This window comes from Dreissena polymorpha, chromosome 13 (genome assembly GCF_020536995.1).
Source record: "Dreissena polymorpha isolate Duluth1 chromosome 13, UMN_Dpol_1.0, whole genome shotgun sequence".
In the NCBI taxonomy this organism is placed as follows: domain Eukaryota; kingdom Metazoa; phylum Mollusca; class Bivalvia; order Myida; family Dreissenidae; genus Dreissena; species Dreissena polymorpha.
In genome coordinates, this window is record NC_068367.1 from 16,285,677 (window position 1) to 16,309,833 (window position 24,157).

Here is a 24,157-nt window from a genome sequence, read left to right on the forward strand (position 1 = left end):
GGTCGGAGATATATGCCCTTCCAAACAGAGCTTTGAACTAGTGACCGCAATTTCAATAGGGGTAATCTACTGTCCAAGGCAAATCACCCTTTTTTAGTATCAAGCCAATCGGTCAATCCGTTGATGAGTTATTGATTGAAACAATTTTCACACTTATTGTGATGGTGACCTTAACTTTTGACCAACTGACCCCAATTTTGAAAGGGGTCATCTAATGTTAAAGGTCAATGCGCATGTGAAGTATCAAGCCAATCGGTGGATTCGTTGAAAAATTATTTATCAGAAACGCTTTTCCAACTTATTGTGCCAGTGACCATGACCTTTGACCTAGTGACACCTTTATGCAACCCAAAGCGTGTCCGAGCCAAATAAACAAAGAAAGTATGAAAATTGTGACAGGGAGTGTGAAAAAAGTTCGAGCCACTCAATAATTGGACCCTTGCCAGCCATTCAACAAAAAAATTTATGAATACATAGCAAAAAATCCATGCTTCAAGGAGAATTCGAGCCAACATGAAATTCGAGCCATGCAAGTAAAAGCCATTAGGTTTCAACTGTACAGTGACCTTGACCTTACTAGCTCCAAGAACAAACCTAAGTAAAGTCTCCATGCAATCTCTCTTTATCCAAATGTTCATTCAGATTGGTCAATGCAAACTTAGGCTATTGACCTAAAACCACAAGTTTTAAACTTTATTGGAAATATGGACAACAACATTTTGAGAACAAAATTTTGACAAAAAAGGTTGATTTATTTGTCAACTTGTTATAACCAACCCATAACAACCATAATAAATAAGACCTTTGTTTTTCTCTGACATCCCTGTGCATTATTGCTGACTTAATTTGCCAGCATTTGTCACAAACATATTATATATATTTTTTAATAATCCATAATAAAATTCTTCATGAAACACATACTATTCTTCATAACCATCACCCATCAAACATTTTTTTTTAAATGCATACAATTTTCCATTTATATCTATAAACATGTTTAGGCCAACCTTGAAACGATGGTGTCCCAGTTTTGCTGCAGGAATCTCCAGGCCAGGATCTGACCTGTGTACGACGTTGCCACAGATGATAGCGCCATCGGTGCGTCCTGGGATCGAACCTCGGACTCATTCAGACTGGAGTGTAAAAGCCTGCAAGAAAAAGATATGTGTTTGTAAGAAACACTATGTCCCCTTCTGTGCCGATTTGAAGCTATAAATTTGACCTTTGACCTTGAAGGACGACCTTGAACTTGCACTACTCAAAATGTGCAGCTCCATGAGATACACATGCATGCCAAGTATGAAGTTGCTATCTTCAATATTGCAAAAGTAATGGCAAAATGTTTAAGTTGGAGCAAACAAACAAACAAAGAAACAAACAAACAAACCAACCAACCAACAGACAGGGCAAAAAACAATGTCTCCCACTATAGTGGTGGGGGGACATAAAAATAAAATTCAAAACTCAAAAATCATCCACACATTGCTTCATATAGAATCATTGCCTGGATAATGTTTGACTAAAGCTTCCTTTTTTTCCCTTCTTAACCCTTTGCATGCTGGGAAATTTGTCGTCTGCTAAAATGGTGTCTGCTTAATTTCTAAAATTAGCATTTTCTTCGATTTTTTTTTCAAATAATATTATCAGAATAGCAAACAGTTTGGATCCTGATGAGACGCCATGTTCTGTTGCGTCTCATCTGGATCCAAACTGTTTGCAAAGGCCTTCAAAATTCGGTTCCCGCAATGAAAGGGTTAAGTAGGTGTAATAATAACACTGATAAGGTGTAATCCACTCACTAATAATATATTTTAGAACAAGCATTTTCGCCTAAAAATTGTCTCACTGAAGTATTTTCAATGAGGAAATTATGGAACTTCTTCACCTTTAATAATTAAACTTTAGACCCCTGTCAATTTTTCCACTTAGTTTGCATTGGCGGGTATTAAAGAGATTTATGGGTGATGGGAATTCAGCCTTTTTAATTCTTCTGGGAGGAGCACTTTAAAGAATTTTGTACAAATATGTCTGGCTCTGGGGTGGGGAATTAGATCCCCCCTCCAAAAAAATAAATAAAATTATTAAGGTTTGTCTCATGGTGTGACATAAGCCCATAAAGCATCTCCATCAGCATCTTACCTGCTCAATAGCCTGGCCTCCTTGGTGCTAGCAAGGGCATACATCTTACCTGCTCAATAGCCTGGCCTCCTTGGTGCTAGCAAGGGCATACCTGCTCAATAGCCTGGCCTCCTTGGTGCTAGCAAGGGCATACCTGCTCAATAGCCTGGCCTCCTTGGTGCTAGCAAGGTCTTACCTGCTCAATAGCCTGGCCTCATTGGTGCTAGCAAGGTCTTACCTGCTCAATAGCCTGGCCTCCTTGGTGCTAGCAAGGTCTTACCTGCTCAATAGCCTGGCCTCCTTGGTGCTAGCAAGGTCTTACCTGCTCAATAGCCTGGCCTCCTTGGTGCTAGCAAGGGCTTACCTGCTCAATAGCCTGGCCTCCTTGGTGCTAGCAAGGTCTTACCTGCTCAATATCCTGGCCTCCTTGGTGCTAGCAAGGTCTTACCTGCTCAATAGCCTGGCCTCCTTGGTGCTAGCAAGGTCTTACCTGCTCAATAGCCTGGCCTCCTTGGTGCTAGCAAGGTCTTACCTGCTCAATAGCCTGGCCTCCTTGGTGCTAGCAAGGGCATACAGAAGCTTGCGTTTCTCATTGTCATCTCTTGCCTCGTTGTAGCGTTTCCAGACTGACTCCCACACTGTGCCATCTCCAGTCATGACTCCAGTCATGTATATGACGGCCTTTAGATCCACATTTAAGCTGTCATTGTAAACATTTAGTTATTCTGACAAAATTTTAGCTAGTTGTTTCTTTAAGCAAGCATCAAAATAATAATTTCTAGGCAACTCACTTGAAAAAGCAAAAAGGAGCTAAAGGCCCGTACTCCTGACCCCATTCTTTGACCCTAGAGTAAAGAATAGACTCAGAACAAAGAAAAATTGGTTGAGCATTTAAATATATAAACAAACAGTTATCCATTGACTTAAATGAATTAATTATTTAAGTATTGGTATACACTTTAAAACAAAGAATAATACTGACAACATAACAGTTTATTGCATTTATACTTTTTGTTTAGTAACAAGGCATTATTGCAATTGCTCATTTTAAGTTTTTATGTTAACAATTTATAATTAGTAGGACATACATTTCAATATTTCCAACTTCCTCATTATGTACACCTAAATAACTTGGGACCCTTAATAACTCAAGCTTTTTTTTCATCCTATGGTAACTTTAAAGTAATGAAATCAAACTGTAATATGAAACTATTCTAGTGAATGAAAAATGATAAAAAGGATAAATGTGTATATGTAATTACTACCTTGTTTTGTTTGTCAGCCAACTCATAAACTGCTGGCGACCGTTCTCCAGGACAGGCGCATACCCCAGGCCAACTGCCTTGTCTACAAGAATGCAAATGTAACCATGGAACATTGAAGGCCCATGTGTTCAAAAGTTTTAACATTTAGTTAAAATTTCCCATGGTTCAAATTTGGATATTTTTCCAAACCTTGCCTTTCACAATTCGCTTTGAAAACCTAAATCTGTAAAACTTATGAAAACCTTGTGCTTGTTATGGTCAGAGATATTTTACCAAACATTTTTAAATGTTTAAAGTTAGCTATAACTCATGGTTCAAGTTTGCAGCCACTGAACCGATACTGGCAAAATATTTATTGAGGGTTGATTTCAACTTTTGTATCAGCTGTATACGCTTATTTTTTTTAAAACTATTATCTATTCATTTCAAATTTTCATTAGAGTAATTAGATTGAGTGACGTGACGGTGGTGCGCGCGCAACTTCTTTTTTTCTCTCGATTCTGAAAAATTAAAGTTATTTAATTTCTCTTTCCCCTCATGCTTAAACTATCTCCTTGCCTACAACTTACTTCATGAACAGTATGGTAAGCCATCTCCATTAAGATCTGACAGATAAACTCTAAATGACAGATGCAAGAAACACTTTTTGAACACCCCTCATTCAACCTCGTTCTGAAATTGCATTTGTTTACTTCCGGTTACGAAATTTGAAGGAAAACCTTACGATGTTTGACCACCAAATCACAACTTTTGCGCTGACAACAGTGCTCATCATGACCAGGCTAACCCCAGAGATGCCAAACCATGGTAAGTAGTCGGATAGTGGTACAATTTACCAAGTCTTAGGTCAAAGTTGCCCAACATTGTCACTTTCTTCGCATCTTATTATTAGCATGAAGACCACAATGAGAAAGGCTCAAGGCCCTATCTGCCGAGACAAACAAGTCCTATTGTACCTATGCATTCTCCTACTAGCAGAGTCAATAGAACCAAACCCTGGCCCAAGACAGACCAAATTTCCCTGTGCTATATGCAGTAAAGCATGCAAATGGACAACACCCTGTGTCTGCTGCGATTCCTGCGATGTGTGGTACCATCAGGAGTGCATGGGGATGCCGGACTCTGTCTTCAAGGCCCTGACTAACATAACTTGGGAATGCGTTCAATGCGGCGTGCCTAACTTCTCAACAGGGATATTCGACACAACCCTGTTCGACACCTCAAACAGCTACTCGGCCCTAAGCGACATCACACATACAGATAGTGAAATCAGCTTCAGCCGCCCAAATGCCACTTCGTCGCCCCACCAGCATCAGCATAGCTCAAGGGAAAGCCCCACTGCTGCCAGGGCTGAAAATGGACTGAGAACTCTGGTCGTTAATTGCCAGTCAATCAAAAGCCCAGGCAAGAAGGCGATACTGCAGAACATGATTGAAGCGACACAGGCTGATATAGTCATTGGCACGGAATCATGGCTCGACGACTCTATTGGATCGTCTGAGGTGTTTCCGGCCAACTTCAATGCTTACCGGAAAGACCGAGATAGGAAATCCACTGGAGGAGGAGTCTTCATTCTTGTATCAGACAAACACAGGAGTGACGAACCAGAAGAGTTGAAATCAGACAACAACCTAGAGGCGGTGTGGACCAAGGTCCAAATTCAAGGAGCACAAGACCTCTACATTGGTGCGTGCTATAAACCACCTTCATCCACTGATCCCGAATATCTAGAGGAACTCAAGGCCGTCCTTACCAGAATCCCAAGAAACGCCCACCTATGGCTGGGAGGTGACTTCAACCTGCCTGATATTGACTGGGAAAAATGAATGCCCTAAACCACAGGCCACAAACAACACCCAATGTAAACAGCTCCTGTCAATAGCCAAGGACGCATCACTTGACCAAGTTGTCCAGTCGCCCACGCGTATCACGGAGTACACCAGTAACATTCTTGACGTTTTCTTCACAAACAACATTACTCTCATCAATAAATGTGAGACCATCCCTGGAATAGGCGACCATGAAGCCATATTTGTGGACTCTAGCTTACGCCCAAGGAAGGTGAAGAAACCGCCAAGAAAGGTATACCGATACAGGAAAGCCGACTATCAGTCGATGCGTGATGAGTTGTCCGCACAGACTTCACCGTTTATGGAAAACACCAAGGATATGACAGTTAATGACTCGTGGTCTATCTTTGAAGAGCTCCTAAAAAGGCTTATGAACCAACACATTCCATCAAAAATGCTGTCTGGAAATAAGGTACACAAACCTTGGATCACAAAAGCGGTCAAGGTCCTCCACAGGAAGAGAAATAAACTCTTCGCCCGACAAAAAGCGACAGGAAAGTCGAAAAATCGTCATAGCTATCTCCAGGCCAAAGCTACCTCTCAGCGACTAGAGAGGCAGGCTTATTGGAAATACATCAGCGCCAGCTACAAAGTAACTCCTAATGACCCCTCGTGGCTGTGCCGGTTGAGGCTCAATCCTCTCAGCGGCCACCGTAGCCGGAGAGGCATGAGGGAGAAGGGCGAAACGTAGCTGGTGTTCTGCTTTACTTTCCTTCTGTCTTTTAACTATCAAGCTCTTCTTACTTTACTGTCCCTCATTCTTTATTCTTATTCTTTCACCACCCGTCGCATAATAATCATGCTTGATTGCAGCGATGTACAATGTAGATGTAGATAGATGTAGATGTAGAGTAACAATTGTTAACATGTTCAATTGGAGAAGTCAGGACCTGGTGAAATTGGAAAAATTTTGAGAAGTTATTGCTCCTTGAGGGAGTTCTCCTGTACACAAGACACACACTGGTTGCATTACAACATTGCAACCCAACTTTAAGTAAAGCAAACATGACTTATTTTAACCAACCCTTTACTGAATGTGTATACTCAGTTTAATATCCAGTAGGGATAAAGATATATATTTTCATGGTAAAAAACACTCTTTTTATTCCAATATTTTGCCCAAATGGACTTTATCAAGGTTTACAAATATAAATTTACTACATCTTTTTTACTGTCTTGTACATCAATAAAGTAAATGTTTTTCAACGTCAACAATGACAGGATATGACGTCATGACGTCATACATTACCATGTGACATACAATTGCACCAAAATAAATAAATAACATATACCGTAACATATGGTTACTATACTTGATTATCTGTATTATTATTATTATTATAGTATAGTATTTAAATTACAATTGATAGTAAGTTCTTATCAAGTATAGTTACCATACAACAAATTGTCATCGGTATATGTTATTTATTTATTTTGGCGCAATTGTATGTCACATGGTAATGTATGAGGTCATGACGCCATTTTCTGTCATTTTTGACGTTGAAAAACATTTACTTTATTGATGTACAAGACAGTAAAAAAGATGTAGTAAATTTATATTTGTAAACCTTGATAAAGCCCATTTGGGCGAAATATTGGAATAAAAAGAGTGTTTTTTACCATGCGAATGTGTATAGGCAATCATTTCTGTGATTTATACATACCATCAAAGGCATGGTTTCAAAAACATATATAACCACAAGTGTACTTTCCAAAATGCTGAAAGGCAATGATGGGATAATATATAATTCCATTGTACGAGTATTTCTTACCAATATCATTAGATTAGACCCTTTTTAGACATTGACCATTTAAACAATTATGAAAGCAACTGTTATAGACCAATTTTTAGTTCCTGACAAATGAAACCCAGCATAAATGTATGAATATGAGACTAGCTATTGGAAAACTTGGCTCTATCTATTTGAGTAAAGTGTCATCCTAGATTAGCCTGTGCAGTACACACAGATTAATCAGGGACAACACTTTCTGGTTTTATTATATTTCTCCATTTACAGGACAACACTTTATGTATATGCATTAAGTCCTGTTTTACCAGAGCAAGTCACATATAAAGGTAAACAAATCCTTATTCTTTGTTCCATCTCATAAAATTTTCTTGGGCAAAATTCCAAGCCACTGTCTTAAAAAAGATCGAAAACACCAGGCTTTTTTTCAATTAGTTTCATAGCAAACTTGTAAAATAGAACAAATGTTTATCAGAAAGGACTGCATCCATCAACAACCATCTATACCTATAATAGCAGCTTTCAGATATTTTTCCAGGTCAGATATATTTTCAAATTTCAGCCAGTCTTTCTCCGATATTGTTTTCAGACGGTTCATCATCAGCTTCAGCAAGTAAGCCTTGAAGGCTGAATACACAGGCTTACTTTCCAGTCTGAAATTAACATGAAACATAATCAAAGTGAGAAAAAGCTAAACATGAAACAGAATCATAGTGAGAAAACGTTTAACATGAAACAGAATCATAGTGAGAAAATGCTAAACATAAAACAGAATCAGAGTGAGAAAATGCTAAACAAGAAAACAGAATCATAGTGAGAAAATGCTTAACATTTAACAGAATCATAGTGAGAAAATGCTAAACATGAAGCAGAATTATAGTGAGAAAACACAAAACATGAAATACAATTATTGTGAGAAAATGCTAAACATGAACAGAATCATAGTGAGAAAACGCTAAACATGAAATGGAGTCATAGTGAGAAAATGCTAAACATGAAACATCATCATAGTGAGAAAAAGCTAAACAAAATCATAGTGAGAAAGTGCTAAACATGAAACACACAATATCATTGTGAGAAAACGCTAAACAGAATCATAGTGAGAAAGCACTAAACATGAAACAGAATCATTGTGAAAAAACACTAAACATGAAACAGAATCATAGTGAAAAAGCGCTAAACATGAAACTGAATCATTGTGATAATATGCTAAACATGACACACAATCATAGTGAGAAAATGCTAAACATGAAACTGAATCATAGTGAGAACATGCTAAACATGAAACTGAATCATAGTGAGAACATGCTAAACATGAAACACAATCATAGTGAGAAAATGCTAAACATGAAACACAATCATAGTGAGAAAATGCTTAACATGAAATAGACATAATCATAGTGAGAAAACATTTAACATGAAACAGAATCATAAAATAGTAAGACAATGTTTAACCTGAAACAGAATAAGGGAAAGAAAATATTTAACATGAAATAGACTCATGGTTGGATTTTTTTTTATTTCAGACCCGCAAATTAAGTTGTTTGTGTCCACTTAAATCTCAAAAAAGGTACATGGTCTTTTAAACTTTGTGTTCTGTTAACCTATCATATACAAGATATTTCCGACATTAATATTTGGGTGTTTGATGACAAAAACTCTTCCAAATCTCTTTGCATCATTTCTTATTTAACATCTATAAGTAATTCAGGTCCACCATTCACATAAAGTGGAAAACTAAATTATATGAAACTGGGTTAAAAATATTAAAATAAATTACAAAGCAAATTATAAAGGGCATTAACAGAAGGCAAGGTTTGATAAAAAGGAGATTGTCACACACAAAACATTGTCTCCTAACAGGTTGATGGGTTTAAAGTAAGAAAAGGATTTCTATAAGGTCATTTACCAAGATAAATTACTTGTTATTCCTGGCAGAATGCAGATTTGAGTTTTCTGTGGACATATTTAAAACAGATTTAGTATGACAAAAAAGAAGTAATACTGTATATATTCCCTCTAACCACAGGCTGAGTTTCATTAACCTATCTTAAATATTTTTTGAGTTATGGCAGGCTGCGTATTTTTGTTATGGACAGATGAAAAGAAGGGCGGACAGACGGGCAGACAGACTGGGTGTAAATCAATAAGTCCCCTCTGTTAACACTGCTAGGGACTTGAAACAGTCTTAAACGAAATGGAATAAAATGTACATAAATTTAACATTATAGGACTTATAAAAGTGTGTCTTTTAATATGACATAATGAAAGCATTATTTTTAAATAACAAAGCATGTTTTTATTGACTTAGTGTGCTTTATTTAAAAATGTTTAAAAATGATTTTGATTGATGCATGTATAAAAAGGTATATGGAATTTAGTTTTATCCAGTCAGAACACACAAACCAGGCACAGGTAAGTACAATAGTGAACTATTTTATCTGGTAATCATCAGGAAGGGAAAGAAGATTAACAAGCAAAGAAAAAGAGGGAGAAGAAAGATAAAATCTAGCAGCGCACTCTTTAGGGAGCTCATAAAAGTGCCAGCCTGAGGGGGTATTCACAAGAGTCTTAAGAAACATGTCATCTTTATTACTGCTTTTTTTCTGATTTTAATAACTACACATTCAATGTAATCATCAAATCTTTAAAACAATGTTTCAACTGAACAACACAAGATACCCATTAACATGAGAAAAGTATATACGTCGTAAAAGAAAATAAATATGGATGAGTGACAAAGATCTGATAAATATGTTCAGGAAAATAACAGCATTTCATAAGGAGTAGATTGGATGATAGAAATGTGTTGGTCATGTAAACAACAACAAAAAGGACTGTCAGTATAACAGGTAAATCTCCCAATATTTATTTGATCCAATAGCGGGTAATTGACCTTAGTTTTATTTTTAGTTTGAATACTCTGCACTGTCCCTGAATGCCCACAATTGTAATTTTAATTTTTATTTTAATCCCTTCATCAATTAATTACTAATTTATACATGTAATCTAATCAAAACACATGAAATAGACTAAAAATAAATAAGCCCAGGGCAATAACTCTAAAATGACTAATAAAAAAGTAGTGATTCTTTTACTCTGCACTTCCTCTCGTTTTCTCTATCAATGTACCAAAGTTCATTGCAATAGATTCAGTGCTATAGGAATTATACTCTGCACATGAATACAAGAAAGTCATGGTTCTTGTTCACTGCACTTTCACTTAGTGATTATATGAAGTTTCTTTAAAACCTTTCAATACTTCAGGCTCTGCACAAGAAGCAGCGTAGAATAACAGGTGTAAGGAAGGACGAAAGGACGGACTTAGCGATTACTATATGGTTATGCCTCCCATTTCAATTATCAACTGTTACCTGCATGACCTTGCAGTATTATTTCTAATTAAAATTAGTGTGGTTTTCCATGCAATATGTATTCAGGCTTAATTTTAATCATTTGGGCTTCATTGGTTTTTGCCCTTACACAGAATCTATTCTTTTGTGTCTCTCATGTCTGCCAGAAAGGCAATATTTTCCCAAAAGCTTGGCCTGGATATGATATACACTCCTTTCACAATGTAATATTCTATGTAAATTACTGATATCTTGAAACGTTTTGATCCAAATTCTTTTGAATTAAAAAAAAAATTTGGTCTCCATTTAGGCCATGTCCTAATAGGGGTCTCCATGCACCCACCCTGAGATTAATTTTCACCTATACCAAGTTGTTCAGTAACTCAAGTAAGTATATTTTTTCACTTGTCCTCAAAGATATATCCATATATTATATCTTATCGTAATACAAACAAACTAGTGTTTAAACAAAGGCTACACATTGTGCTTTATTTTAAAGACCAAATTATATATTTATCTCATTTGCATATTCATGAATATTAATGAGAAACTAACAAAATTGCGAAAAATTACTATTATTGATTATAACTATGTTACTATACAATCATATTTGATGAATTTGGTGTCTATACCTAGGTTTTAAGGGGCAAAGAACACATAAAGATCATCGGAGCTTGTTGAAGTTTACAATAGGACACACAAATCCAACATGGCGTCCAAAATGGCCACCAAAATGGCCGCCAAAACCTATAAATGATCATAACTATGTAAATATCCACTAAAATTTGATTATTTTGGTGGCTTTACATAGGTTTCAAGGGCCAAACAACACATTAAGATCATCAGACATTGTTTAAGTTTATTATATTACACACAAATCCAACATGGCGTCCAAAATGGCCGCCAAGATGGCCACCAAAACCTGTAAATGATCATAACTATGTAACTATCGACTCAAATTTGATGAATTTGGTGTCTATACCTGGGTTTTAAGTGGCAATAACACATAAAGATCATCATACATTGTTTAAGTTTACAATAGTACACAAAAATCCAACATGGCGTCCAAAATGGCCACCAAGATGGCCACCAAAACCTATTTATGATCATATATATATAACTATAAAACTATCCACTCATATTTGATGATTTTGGTGTCTATACCGAGGTTTCAAGGGGCAAAGAACACATTGAGATTGTCAGACATAGTTTAAGTGTATTATGTTAGACAGAAATCTCACATGGCGTCCAACAACACAATAAGAAGGACCACAAGTCCATTACTTTTGACGTGATTTGTGTTATGTGAAATGCCATCGTTTGGACCAGCCTGGATTTTGACAAGAGGATCGATATTTTTCAGCTTCAGGCAACACTGAGTTGGCAGGAAATAATGCCTATCTTGCATCAGAACAAAATTCTTGCCTATGATTAATAATTATGAACAATGGGGACAAAACGTGCATTCTGTCAACATAAGCCTTAGTTTGCAACCTTGCCACAACCTTCACACAATTGTAACGTTTGACCAACCCTTGTATTGGAAGGCTGCCGCAATCATCATTGATGCGCCACAAAGTAGTTGAAAATGTTGTTCAGAATTTGGGATGTTTCATAATCGTGTGAACTTGTGGGGGGGGGGGGGGGGGGGGGGGCAAGGATCCCTCATGGAAGAAACTGCTCTCAAAACATACTTGAGGCTGTCTATGGAGAACATGCAATTGTGCACATTTTGACACGAAAAGCTGTCCAGGGCTTCACAGGACCATGTTCTTGTTGAAAAGTGCATACACAACCAGGACCCAGGAAGATCCAGACATTCAGATCATCTGGATAATGCCAAGAATTTGTACTCTAACAACGCTAGCAGATGATACATGTTACGCGATTTTGATCAAACTCGAGAGGGCTACAGAGAAGAAGAAACATGAACTTGCCATGACCTCAAAGACAGGCATAGTATGGCTGAATTATCAGCTTATGATTACAAATTTAAGCATATTGTACTGTGTGTTGGCTGATACATTAGCAGGCAGTGTCCGATATGTTATCCATCTTTGCTGGGTACATTACCTGCAATCTGCTTATAACAACATGTATCTGCAGCAAATAAGCAACCTAGAGGAAACCCACCCGAATGTTTATCAAAAGTTTGGTATTGGTTTTCACGTTGTTCGTAGGAAAAATCTGTGCTGGGCTGGGCTAGGATGTGATCTTGTCATTGAGCAAACATTAGTGATGTTTTTATAGAGCACATGTGGTCTCACCCGCGGCAGTGGAATGACAGAGGAAATGCAAACCCCTTGGACCCTATCTGCAATACTCGAGCACAACAGTGCAATGCAGGATTTTACAGAATTGACCTTTACTACAAGTCAACAACACAAAGACTCAACTGAGGCGTGCATCAAAGGGGATTCTTCTGATCTAGAGAAAATGCAGACACAGATTACAACCTGCTCACCATACACAGCTGACCTTACTCTGAGAAACATGGTCTATGGGATATTGGCTGGGTCAGATATGAATGTTCGTGCAATTGAGGCGGTTTGGAAAACGATCATACGAGATATCATAGGAAAGTCAGTCTTTGCTTATAAATTTACGAGAAAATACAGAACCAAAGCTAATGGGAATAGCTTGGCTGTTAAGATCGCTTCTGACCGCGCTTTTTATTCTGCTCTTCTGTTCCAGCGTTTCCTGGTGGTCAAAATCTGGAGTTGCTTCCCTTTCAGTTGTATTGTCTTATGAACTGAGCTTCCATCCTGCTGCCTTCTTTGAAGCTAAGAACATACTTTGTACAACAGATAAGCCTCAGATCGCGACACATCATGTGAGGCTGTGATAAACTGTATTCATGAAACAGATGCATGATGGTGGCAGTTTGCTGCATTGTTGACCATGGAGAAGGGCGACTCAAATAACGCACTAGTTGAGTCTTATGTAGATTCAGAAAAAGGCATAACGGAAAAGCAACAGTGGGGTTCGATGGCTAAGAAGACGGTCATTATAACAAAAGACATCACGCACTGCAGACGATGAAACAAATTTGAATCATATTGTGAGTTTCAGCAAAGAAACAGAATGCTCATGTAAAAAAGGAAGACTTTTTGACTCGTGACAGAAACAAGGCCAGCATGATTGCTCTGATCCGCACAACTCTGACTAAAGTGGGATGCTATGTTGTTCTGTCTTCAGGGGATGCAGACGTTGAAATTGTTAAATCAACAGTATAACGATCTTGCGTAGCACCACAACATTGGTGGACGAGGATACAGATTTGCTCATCTTGATCCTGCATTACTTCGAAAGGGACAATAAGACCATCTACATTCGCTCTGATGTAAATTAATGGTCAAAGGAACACAAAGTGTTTAATATTAACCTTTTGAAAGAACTCATGCTTATTCAGGCTGTTATTAATCTTCAATGATTTGCAGCAACAGTAAAAAATGAAGTCTACAGAAGTTGGTAGAACCTGATCCTATCATGAAGTCATGTGCTAGTTCATTCTCTTCTTCAAATGTCGTAAATTGGATTTTATGATTATTCAACTGCTTAGTGATTACCTCAATTCGATCAAAGTGTTCCTTGTCTCCTAAACTATGGCGTTTTACATAACAACCATAACGTTTGAGTAACAAGTTATGGAAGGACTTGTGGTCTATCGTAATGTGTTGAAGGCCATTTTGGACGCCGTGTTGGATTTCTGTGTAACATAATTAGCTTACATTTTGTCTGATGATATAAATGTGATATTAATGTATTTTTGCTCCCTGGGTATGGACATCAAATTTATCAAATTTGAGTGGATAGATACATAGTTATATTTTATGATCATAAATATGTTTTGGTGGCCATCTTGGCGGCCATTTTAGATGCTGTCTTGGATTTGTGTGTAATGAAATAAACTTAAACAATGCCTGATGATCTTAATGTGTTCTTTGCCACCTGAAACCTATGCATATTTATAATCATTAATAGGTTTTGCGGCCACCTTGGCGGCCATTTTTGACACAATGTTGGATTTCTGTTCATGAAGCCTGGATATAGACACAAAATTCATCAAATTTGAGTTGAAAGTTGCATCGTTCTGATCATAAATAGGTTTTGGCGGCCATCTTGGTGGCCATTTTTGACGCCATGTTGCATTTGTGTTTACTTTATTAAACTTAACCAATGTCTGATGATATAAATGTGTTCTTTGCCCCCTGAAAACTGGGTATAGACATAAAATTCATCAAATTTGAGTGGAAAGTTACATAGTTATGATCATACATAGGTTTTGGCGGCCATCTTGGCGGCCATTTTTGACGCCATGTTGGATTTTTGTGTACTATATTAAACTTAAACAATGTCTGATGATCATTATGTGTTCTTTGCCCCTTGAAACCTAGGTATAGACACCAAATTCATCAAATTTAATTGTATAGTAACATAGTTATGATCATAAATTTAAAAAAATCCTGATTTTGTTAGTTTCTCATTAATATTCATGAATATGCAAATGAGATAAATATATAATTTGGTCTTTAAAATAAAGCACAATGTGTAGTCATTGTTTAAACACTAATTTGTTTGTATTACGATAAGATATAATATAATAATGATGTGATATAGTCTCCCTGGTCCGTTTTCCAATTTTGAGTGGCGGTTGCCATGGAAGCTGGTTGTTATGGACACTTTCATTTGATTTTCTCTTTGAGGACAAGTAAAAAAATTTACTAACTTGAGTTACTGAACAACTTGGTATAGGTGAAAATAAATCCCAGGGGAGGTGCATGGAGAGCCCTATTGGGACATGGCCTAATCTGAGTTTGCATTAAAGAAGCACTTACCTGTCTGACAGGAAGGCAATGCTGTCCAAGAAACTAGACCAGGGGACGTAATCTTCTTCGTTCACAAGGTATAGAGAGAGGTCAAGGGCCACACTGTAGTCCAGCTGACCTACGCGGGCCAGCATGAAGGCGTCGTCAAGGAGACCAGCACGCTCCGGCACTGAGAACACCTGGTAAAGGGTGGGTCATGTTTAACATTCCTGTCTATTGAATTCACTGATAAAGGGTAGGGCATGTTGAAGACTCAGTCTATGGAATATTCTGCACGGTAATTCAAATTACAATACAAATTTGCTATAGTCACCAAGTACAGAATAAAAACCATTGGCCAGTAACCCCAAATCCCAAAACAAGAGCACCGCATAACGGGTGCCATGCTCGGCTACAGGTGCAGTTTTGAATAAATGAAAGCTTGTCAGAATTCTATTTTTTTTAGAGGTCACAGTGACCTTGACCTTTGACCTAGTGACCCCATAATGGGTGTGGCGTGTAGAACTCATCAAGGTGCATCTACATATGAAGTTTCAAAGTTGTAGGTGGAAGCACTTTGATTTTAGTGCCAATGTTCAAAACCTTAACAAAATGTTAAGGTTTTAGCACGACGTGGACGGCGGACGACGAGCTGGCTATGACAATATCTCGGGTTTTCTCCGCAAACGCTGAGCTAACTTGGTTACCTCGTATTATATAAATTAATAATAAATACACAAATTTCAAACACTATATAAATGACTATACATATATCAGTGTTCTTTAATCCAGAATTTCATTCAATAAAACACAAGGAAAGTTACCTAGTTTCAGGGAGATTGTTGTTCTCTTCCCATTGAAGTAATGCAAATGCAAATTTTACAACAAGAGCACCGCATAACGGGTGCCACGCTCGGCTGCAAAAGATTATTTTTTTTAGAGGTCACAGTGACCTTGACCTTTGACCTAGTGACCCAACAAGAGATGTGTTTGTCAGAAACACAATGCCCCCTATTGCGCTGCTTTGAAATAAAATTGCTATTTATCATTTGGCAGGTATAGAAATCATCTCCCTTTAAAGCTTATTACTTCCCTTAAATTTTGTCCAATCCAACCGGAGGGGGGGGGGGGGGGGGGGGGGGGCGGTGACTTTATTTAACAAAAATATATACGTGGGCAGGTCAGATAACTATGTCCATTTAAAGCTTATAACTTCCCTTAACTTAGTTTTTTCGACCCTAGACCTTGAAGGATGATGTTCACCTTGAAATTTACCACTCAAAATGTGCAGCTCTATGAGATACACATGCATGCCAAATCAGGTGCTATCTTCAATATTTAAAAAGTTATGGCCAATGTTAAGGTTTTAGCACCACGCCTATGGCGGACAACGAGCTGGCTATGAGAATAGCTCGTGTTTTCTCCGAAAACAGCCTCGCTAAAAATATTTGTTTGAAATGCCAAATCTGAGCAAGCATAGATTGTAAATGCTTGGAAATTAATTTATTTACAGAAAATGATACATATGACATAGTGGAAAACACTAAGTATAGCTTATTTACCCACTTTACACAGACTTATAGGGGTCATATAACATCATAAATAAATATTAATTAAAGAAGATTAATCAATTAGAATCCTCAGGCCTATCAGGCTACTATTCTTGCCGTGTTATTTCTTTTCATATTCGCTGAAATAGAGTAATATACATTTCACAGTCCATGTTTTAGTTTTATATTGATAGAAAAGTTTTATTATTTATTTTACATTTGAAAAACCAAGGTGCAAAAGCAGATTCAGTTTTAAAAGCATTAAATAATTATTTTATTTGTATTTGTCAAAAGTTTTTTTTTAAACATTTTATATCTAAAAATGAGGATTATATTTTCTTTAAAGATACAGAGAGATATTTTGAAAGAATCCTCCCAGATACAATCAAAAGTATACCCAATCTGCCTTCAAGTGCCCCCATTCTAAAGTTTCTTTTTACTCTATGTAAATTAAACATAACATTACAACAGCCATTGTATCATATTTTAACAGCCTTTTATTGTGCATAACATGCTTATCTATGAACAAACAAATCTTACCGGAAATTTTTAAGAGTGTCAAAAGATTAAAAATAATATTTTAATTACAGCAGTGTTTTCAGTCAATTTATATCAGGCCTAAATTAAAATTAAGTTTGTTTGCCCTTTACCAACCGACCCACTTTTAACCCCCCGACCCAAAATTTTTATTGCAATTTCTGAAAACGCAATTTTTTTATTTTAGTATTTTTTGCTGATCATAAAAGAGCCGACTGCAATATTTAGTCATGCGCGTATTATCCTGTCCATTCTTATCGCCCCTGACCGATCTAGGTCGCTTCGATAGTTACAATTTCATATGCTGATAGAGCTTGTCGAGTTGTTGCCAAATGACAACTGAATTACATTTTGGTTTGCGAATGTAGCCGAATATATACGATTTTACGTTGCTATCCAGTATCCATGCATCTCTCTTTATATTGCGGAAGATACCGACGTATCCCGCTTGAGCATGCATGTTTTTACACACATCCAAGATGGCAGCAAGCAGACAAGAAATTGGGATGAACTGCGGAAATGATAAATAACATTCAAGTTAACGACCGATATCATATGGTTATTAGGATATAATTTAATGAGTGTGTCAATTAACGCAAACGTCACAGAAACGAGTGTTGGAAAATTGGAGCTGAGTCTACTCACAAAGTTAAAGCATGTAAGATGAGTATCGTTTGAATAAGGGAAGAGACAAACATGTTTTGATTTATAATGCTAGTGGATCTGTGTATGCTCAGATTCATACGCATATTATGCTTTATTATGTTTGTCACGCTGTACAGTTTACTGAAATAGGTTGTCAAGTGCAAGATATTGAAAGGTAAACAAATGGAATATATTATTTTAACTCTGTTTAATATATCATTAAGTTTTGTGATTAACACAACAAGAACACTAAAGCCTGTTTGTTTATATTTTTTAATGGTTTCCCCATATGATATTTAATTTAAAAATACTGAATTAAATTAATACTCTTAAAGAGGTTATGATTAAATTCAATGGTTTATAAGAATCTATAGATTATTGCAAGTTTAATATGCATGTGGATGGATATTAACTATACATTATCTTCATGGTAAGAAGACATTAAAGCAGCACTTTATAATATAAAAATGCTGTCAAACATGAACTTAAAAGCAATTTAAAATCTTTAATTCTGTTACGTATAATCATATTTATAATGCTTAATGTTTCCCAATTTCATGGTTTATCACGCTATCTATCCCAATTTCATGGTTAATCGCGCTTATTTTCCCAATTCAACTGGCACAGGCTGTAATAAATAAAAGAAAAAAAATCACTATTATATGCAAGAAAACAGCAAACAAGATATGGTTAAGCTACATGTAAATAGGGCTTCGTACACTGCAACAGTGCTTTAATAACAGTGTTTTAAATATTCATGAACTATAAGGTTATTAAAAATATAATTTCTCAAATAAAATAAAATAATTTTCCTACCTACCTACCCACCTGTAAAATCTAGGGTCGGTAAAGGGCAAACCAACAATATTTTAAGTGTTGCCTCATTTATCCTCCTTGTTAACAGTATAATATAGTGCTGTTTGAAAGTATCAGAATGCCTCATGCTTTATCATTTTTATATCAAGATTTAATTTTGGATTGAAACTCCAGCTTGTTTATCACAGAATTAAAAAAGGCTTGTATTTTTTAACTTGTCCCATGGGATAAGATGTTTTGGTTGTCCGAGACAATGGACTACCATTACTGTCAAGCTCTGACAGTATTGATAGCTACAGAGCCAATCATATTGGGGCCATGTTTTACTCGGCTTCTAAATCATAATTTACTTGTAGATTATCACGTTTCATTTAAATCTTAAAAAAAAATTATGGTGTCTACTTGTTTAAAAAAATATATATTTTAACAAGCTGTGTTTGTGAAACACTATGTTCCCACATATATTTGACCTTTGACCTTGAAGGATGACCTTAACCTTTCACCACTCAAAATGTGCAGCTCCATAAGATACACATGCATGCCAAATATAAAGTTATCTTCAATATTGCAAAAGTTATGGCAAATGTTAAAGTTTGATGCAAACAAACAAACTAACAAACAGACTGGGCAAAAACAATATGTCCCCCAGTATAGACTGGGGGACATAAAAAATTATAAACATGTCCCCTTAATGCAATTTCAAATTTATTCTACGCATTAAAATATGTGCCAAAATCTCAGAATAGCCCAAGCACCTAAGTAAAAGACTCTTTAACTTATAAAGTGCTTGGGCAATTCTTAGATTTTGGCACATATACCTCTTAGATGGCCCTGCACTTACAGTATGGTTTTGGTTAAGCTGCCTTATTATGCCCCTCCAGGTGTCAGGGTCATAATTGACTCGATAGAAACCGTACATCCCACAGTTCCCTTTCACCCAGTCACCTAGGATACCGTCCACAGTTGCTGTAAGATTTAACAGAAAGGGTATATGTATGAATGTATGATAAGAAACCAGTACTCTTGATTAAGTTATGCATTATTGACTCCAGACATCCCATAATAGCCCTAACTTAGATCAAAAGGTTGCTATGCATATGGTGTATGCCTAGCGACCAGGAGGTCACAGGATCGATCCCCAGTGTGAAAGCCTCCTCAAAGACCCCAAGTACTGCTTCTTGTCAGGAAACAAACTTTTCATTACCTGGGTAAGCCTTAGACTTTCTATGCAATCTGGCTTAAATAAATAGGTTTGAACTAATTTCATATACAGTCTCTACGTTTGTAGCTGTAGGACATGCTTACTTTGTTTACAAGTTATCAAGCCAAAACACTTTTTTTAATTTGTCAAAAAATGTTGATAATAACTATAAGCTATGCATTTAAAAGAAAAGCATTATTGATATATCTACTTATAAGAAGAAATACAACCTGTTACATCTGTTAACAATTGTTTCACAGGCCTTTCAGGCTCAGTTTGAGTGGTATAGCAGAAAGGAATCTCCCATTTGTACCTGCAGAAGAGCTGAGTAACATGAACATAACACAGATTATGTAATATGAACTATTAGTAACTCACTAAAATAAAAACAGACACATTTGAAAGGTTTTAAAGCCTTTTAAAATTTACATTAGGCAGTGAATAGACACACTAGTAAAACATGTAGCACTGTAGAGCACAAAGTCCCGTCACTTTTCAGTTTTATAATGTTATTCAATTTAATTTCTTTGAAAGAAAGTTATGTAGATTTGTAAAATCGGGAATTTCGATAGAACCTTATATTTTTGACTTATAATGTCTGATATAAGAGTTGCTGCCCAACAAATAATATTGGTTTCACAGTTGTTTAAAGCTTAATTATGATTATCAAAGAATTATTTTAGTATTAAAGCAATATTTTGCAATAAACACATTGTTAGCACAAACAATGATAGAATGTGACTTGGGAAAACTTTTTATATTAGTTTTATAAAAATGAAAGTTCTATTGAAAAAATCCCATTTGATAGAACTTATCTACAATAAAGATCTATGAATCACTTGAATATTATCATTGAAGACTAGAATCTGAACTGAATATTTATGAAGATAAGTTGATAGGATAGCTTCAAGCAAACATCATACCCATATGGAGAAGGTGTTCCATTCTGGGCATTTGGTGATGTGTTGAGAAGAAACCGAGACTGGGTCAAGGTCATCTTGTCTCTTGACCTAGTTACCTTGACAACCGGGTACCCAGTCTGACCAGTCCAGGTGTTCATCAGACGGGTTACATTTGTGTTCAATTTGGCATGACTTGCAGCCTGAAAAATCACAAAGTAACATAATTATATACATTTGATCATGGAAATTCCAGCTAAAAAAGTATTGAGTATATTTTTTAGTAATAGTGACCTTGACCTTTAATCAATCCACCCCATATAAAATCCCAAGAGATTTGACTATAAGGTAGATATTCATGCTGATCTCAAATAATAAAGAATTATATTTCATATATACCAATTTAAACCCTTTTTTTAACTAGTGTAGTACCAGATGGCAGACAAAATTAAAGAACAAAGTTTCTCAAAGTTCTGAAGGCAGTATTGAAAACTAAAATAACTGTGTCAAAAACAAAACGAATTTAAGGCGAAGGTATTAAATATTTGTATATTTTGCAACACATAATCATTTATCATCACTGTAGGTGCATGACTTTCAAACAAAATGTCATAGATAACTGAATAACAATTTGGCAAACAAAAGCTTTCACAGGACACCAGACTCAACTTTTCTTGTTCTAATTATAAGAGTGCCCAGCATTTTTGTCTAAACCAAACTGTATGGATAGAAGATTAATTTATTGTTGCTATCAAATAATTAAGTATAATTTTATTTGTTTAATATCAGAAAAGGCTCATAAACAATGATTTTGAGTGGAAACCATTGTCCTGTATTTAGCAACAATGACATTTTCTGTTGACCTTGACCCAAATATACTCCCCATATCAAAAATAAAATAAAATTGTTCAATGTATCTATCCTTGCATGACATTTGCTCAATATATTCTTCAAATATTAATCCAAAACCATTTTTTTAATTCTAAGTGACCTTGACCTTGATCTCACCAATATCATGTGACATTTACAGATACAAGGAATCTATGCATCAACTTTCATCACAATTGCTTAATTTGTTTTCAATTTATCAAGTTCAAACAATTCTTCTAAATGTACTAAACGAACATGATTTTACCTCACACTAGCAATTGGAGTCAGCTCCTAAAATAGTGTTTGTTTGATAAGAGACAAAAGTGACTGATAAATCAGTTTATCATGACCAAGTATTTTTTAAGTATTCAGTTTATATTTGATGCAATAATTTGTGCAACTTTCACTGATGATTAGTTTTTTTTTATATAAATTAAAAGGATTAGGTAAACTCTCACATAATTGGTTATTTTACAGCCATTTTTTCCCTCTTTATAATGTACCCGTAAAAGGTAACTTTCCCAACTGAAGAAAAACTACAAAATTCCCAATTGCAGTATAGAAAATTCCCAATAGGAAGGGAAATTTCGTCAATTTTGTTCCAGAAGTGCATTATCTGCAAGTTAACAATTAAAATGAGCACTGACACTGAACATTTCAAGCCAAAATGAATGTAAATCAATATTTGAGTTGATTTGTGGTGCTATTGATACCAAGCCATTATAAAGACCCATAATTCCCAATAAGGAGATTTCACGACCCGAATTTTTCCAATTTCAGGGTTTTTTGCACTTTTTTTTCCCAATTGGTAGGGTACAGGTACTTTTCCCAATTAGGAAATAACAAGAGCTGTCACCATAGGATGACTTATGCCCCCTATAAACGCTTGATAGAAGTTAAGAGCTTTTTTCGAAACATAAACACAGATTTCAAAACCTAAACACGGACCCTAAGTTCAAGGTCACAGGGGTCAAAATTTGTGAGCGTATGGAAAGGCCTTGTCCATATACACATGCATGCAAAATATGAAATTGCTATCTGAAGCGACATAGAAGTTATGAGCATTTTTCAAAACCTAAACGCAAAGTGTGACGGACAGACAGACGGACAGTCCAATCACTATATGCCCTTCTTCGGGGGCATGAAAAGTGCTACAGTGTATTTTAAATCATTCCAAAATGATGAAATACAAACTGCCTATAAAAATGTGACTTAAATTTTATTAATTTATACATATGTATTGGCAGCTTTTAATATTTTTTTTTAATACAACTGATGAAAACTGATAATAATAAATACAAACAAGAGGTTGCCAAGCAATATGGTCCCCGACCGGTGAAACTCTACCATTGTCAGTATTTTTTATTTTTTTTACATTTGTTGCCATAGCAACCACAATTTTTGACGTAGGAACAAAATGAATTGACGTGCATAATCTCCATATTACCATCTGTCCATGTTTCAAGTTTCATGAAAAAATATGAAGAACTTTTTAAGTTATCGCGGGATCCAGAAAAGTGTACCGGACTGACAGACAGACTGACAGACTGACACACAGAGCGCAAACCATAAGTCCCCTCTGGTTTCACCGGTAGGGGAAAACAAGAGATTTCCAAGCAATATGGTCTCCTACCGGTGAAACTCCACCATTGTCAGTAATTTTTATTTTTTTTTTCCATTTGTTGCCATAGCAACCACAATTTTTGATGTAGGAACAAAATTTTTGATGTAGGAACAAAACGAATTGACGTGCATAATCTCTATATTGCCATCTGTCCATGTTTCAAGTTTCATGAAAAAATATAAAGAACTTTTAAAGTTATCGCAGGATCCAGAAAAGTGCGACAGACTGACACACAGAGCCAAACCATAAGTTCCCTCCGGTTTCACCGGTAGGGGACAATAAACAAGCAGTGTATACACATGCAAACCTGACCATACAATATTTAACTGTTCAAATGTTAAAGATACATGTACATTGAAGAAGAAAACGAATCCAAACACAACTACAACACAAATTAATCAGCTCGCATTCAATTTAGTCCAGCTATACTGACTACACTTACTTCAGACAGCGAGCTCCAAAGGTCTTGAGTTTGAGCGTTGCCATAATTATACTTGTTGAGATACGAGACCAATCCTGCTTTGAACACATCCTCTCCTATGTAGTTGTTTAACATCCGAATTATGGAAGCTCCCTGGTACAATGGAATGATGCATCATGAAGTGGATGTGCTAATATAATTTGTTTAAATTGTGTCAGGTTGTTTTTTTTCACACACAAAAACTAGAAAAATACTCAGTCTGAATGTGGTAAGAGATATTGACTTGTATGATATTACTTTATTTGTTATTTTATGTTATATGAGTGTCCATTATGATTGATATTAACCCAATTATGCCTAGTGGACTCTCCCATCCTTCTAAATTGGATCAATTTATTTCCAAAATTATTTCTAGTATATTTATTTTTATATTTAGAATATTTCTTACAGAA

At 36.0% G+C, this 24,157-nt stretch overlaps 1 protein-coding gene across 3 annotated transcripts in view; it reads right to left on the reverse strand.

Moving 5' to 3' along the window:
• The window catches only part of LOC127855128 (endoplasmic reticulum aminopeptidase 1-like), a 57,387-nt gene that overhangs the window by 6,431 nt on the left and 26,799 nt on the right, over window positions 1-24,157 (reverse strand). The window contains exons 9-18 of one of the 3 annotated variants that reach the window (XM_052390511.1): window positions 23,727-23,858; window positions 20,815-20,993; window positions 20,122-20,204; window positions 19,532-19,656; window positions 15,173-15,342; window positions 7,489-7,634; window positions 3,384-3,465; window positions 2,910-2,963; window positions 2,651-2,818; window positions 1,008-1,148 (exon numbers count right to left, since the gene is read on the reverse strand). In XM_052390511.1, coding sequence (XP_052246471.1) covers window positions 1,008-1,148; window positions 2,651-2,818; window positions 2,910-2,963; window positions 3,384-3,465; window positions 7,489-7,634; window positions 15,173-15,342; window positions 19,532-19,656; window positions 20,122-20,204; window positions 20,815-20,993; window positions 23,727-23,858 — 1,280 coding nt within the window. The remainder of the gene's footprint in view (window positions 1-1,007; window positions 1,149-2,650; window positions 2,819-2,909; window positions 2,964-3,383; window positions 3,466-7,488; window positions 7,635-15,172; window positions 15,343-19,531; window positions 19,657-20,121; window positions 20,205-20,814; window positions 20,994-23,726; window positions 23,859-24,157) is intronic. The other 2 variants (XM_052390512.1, XM_052390513.1) reach the window with 2 other exon arrangements.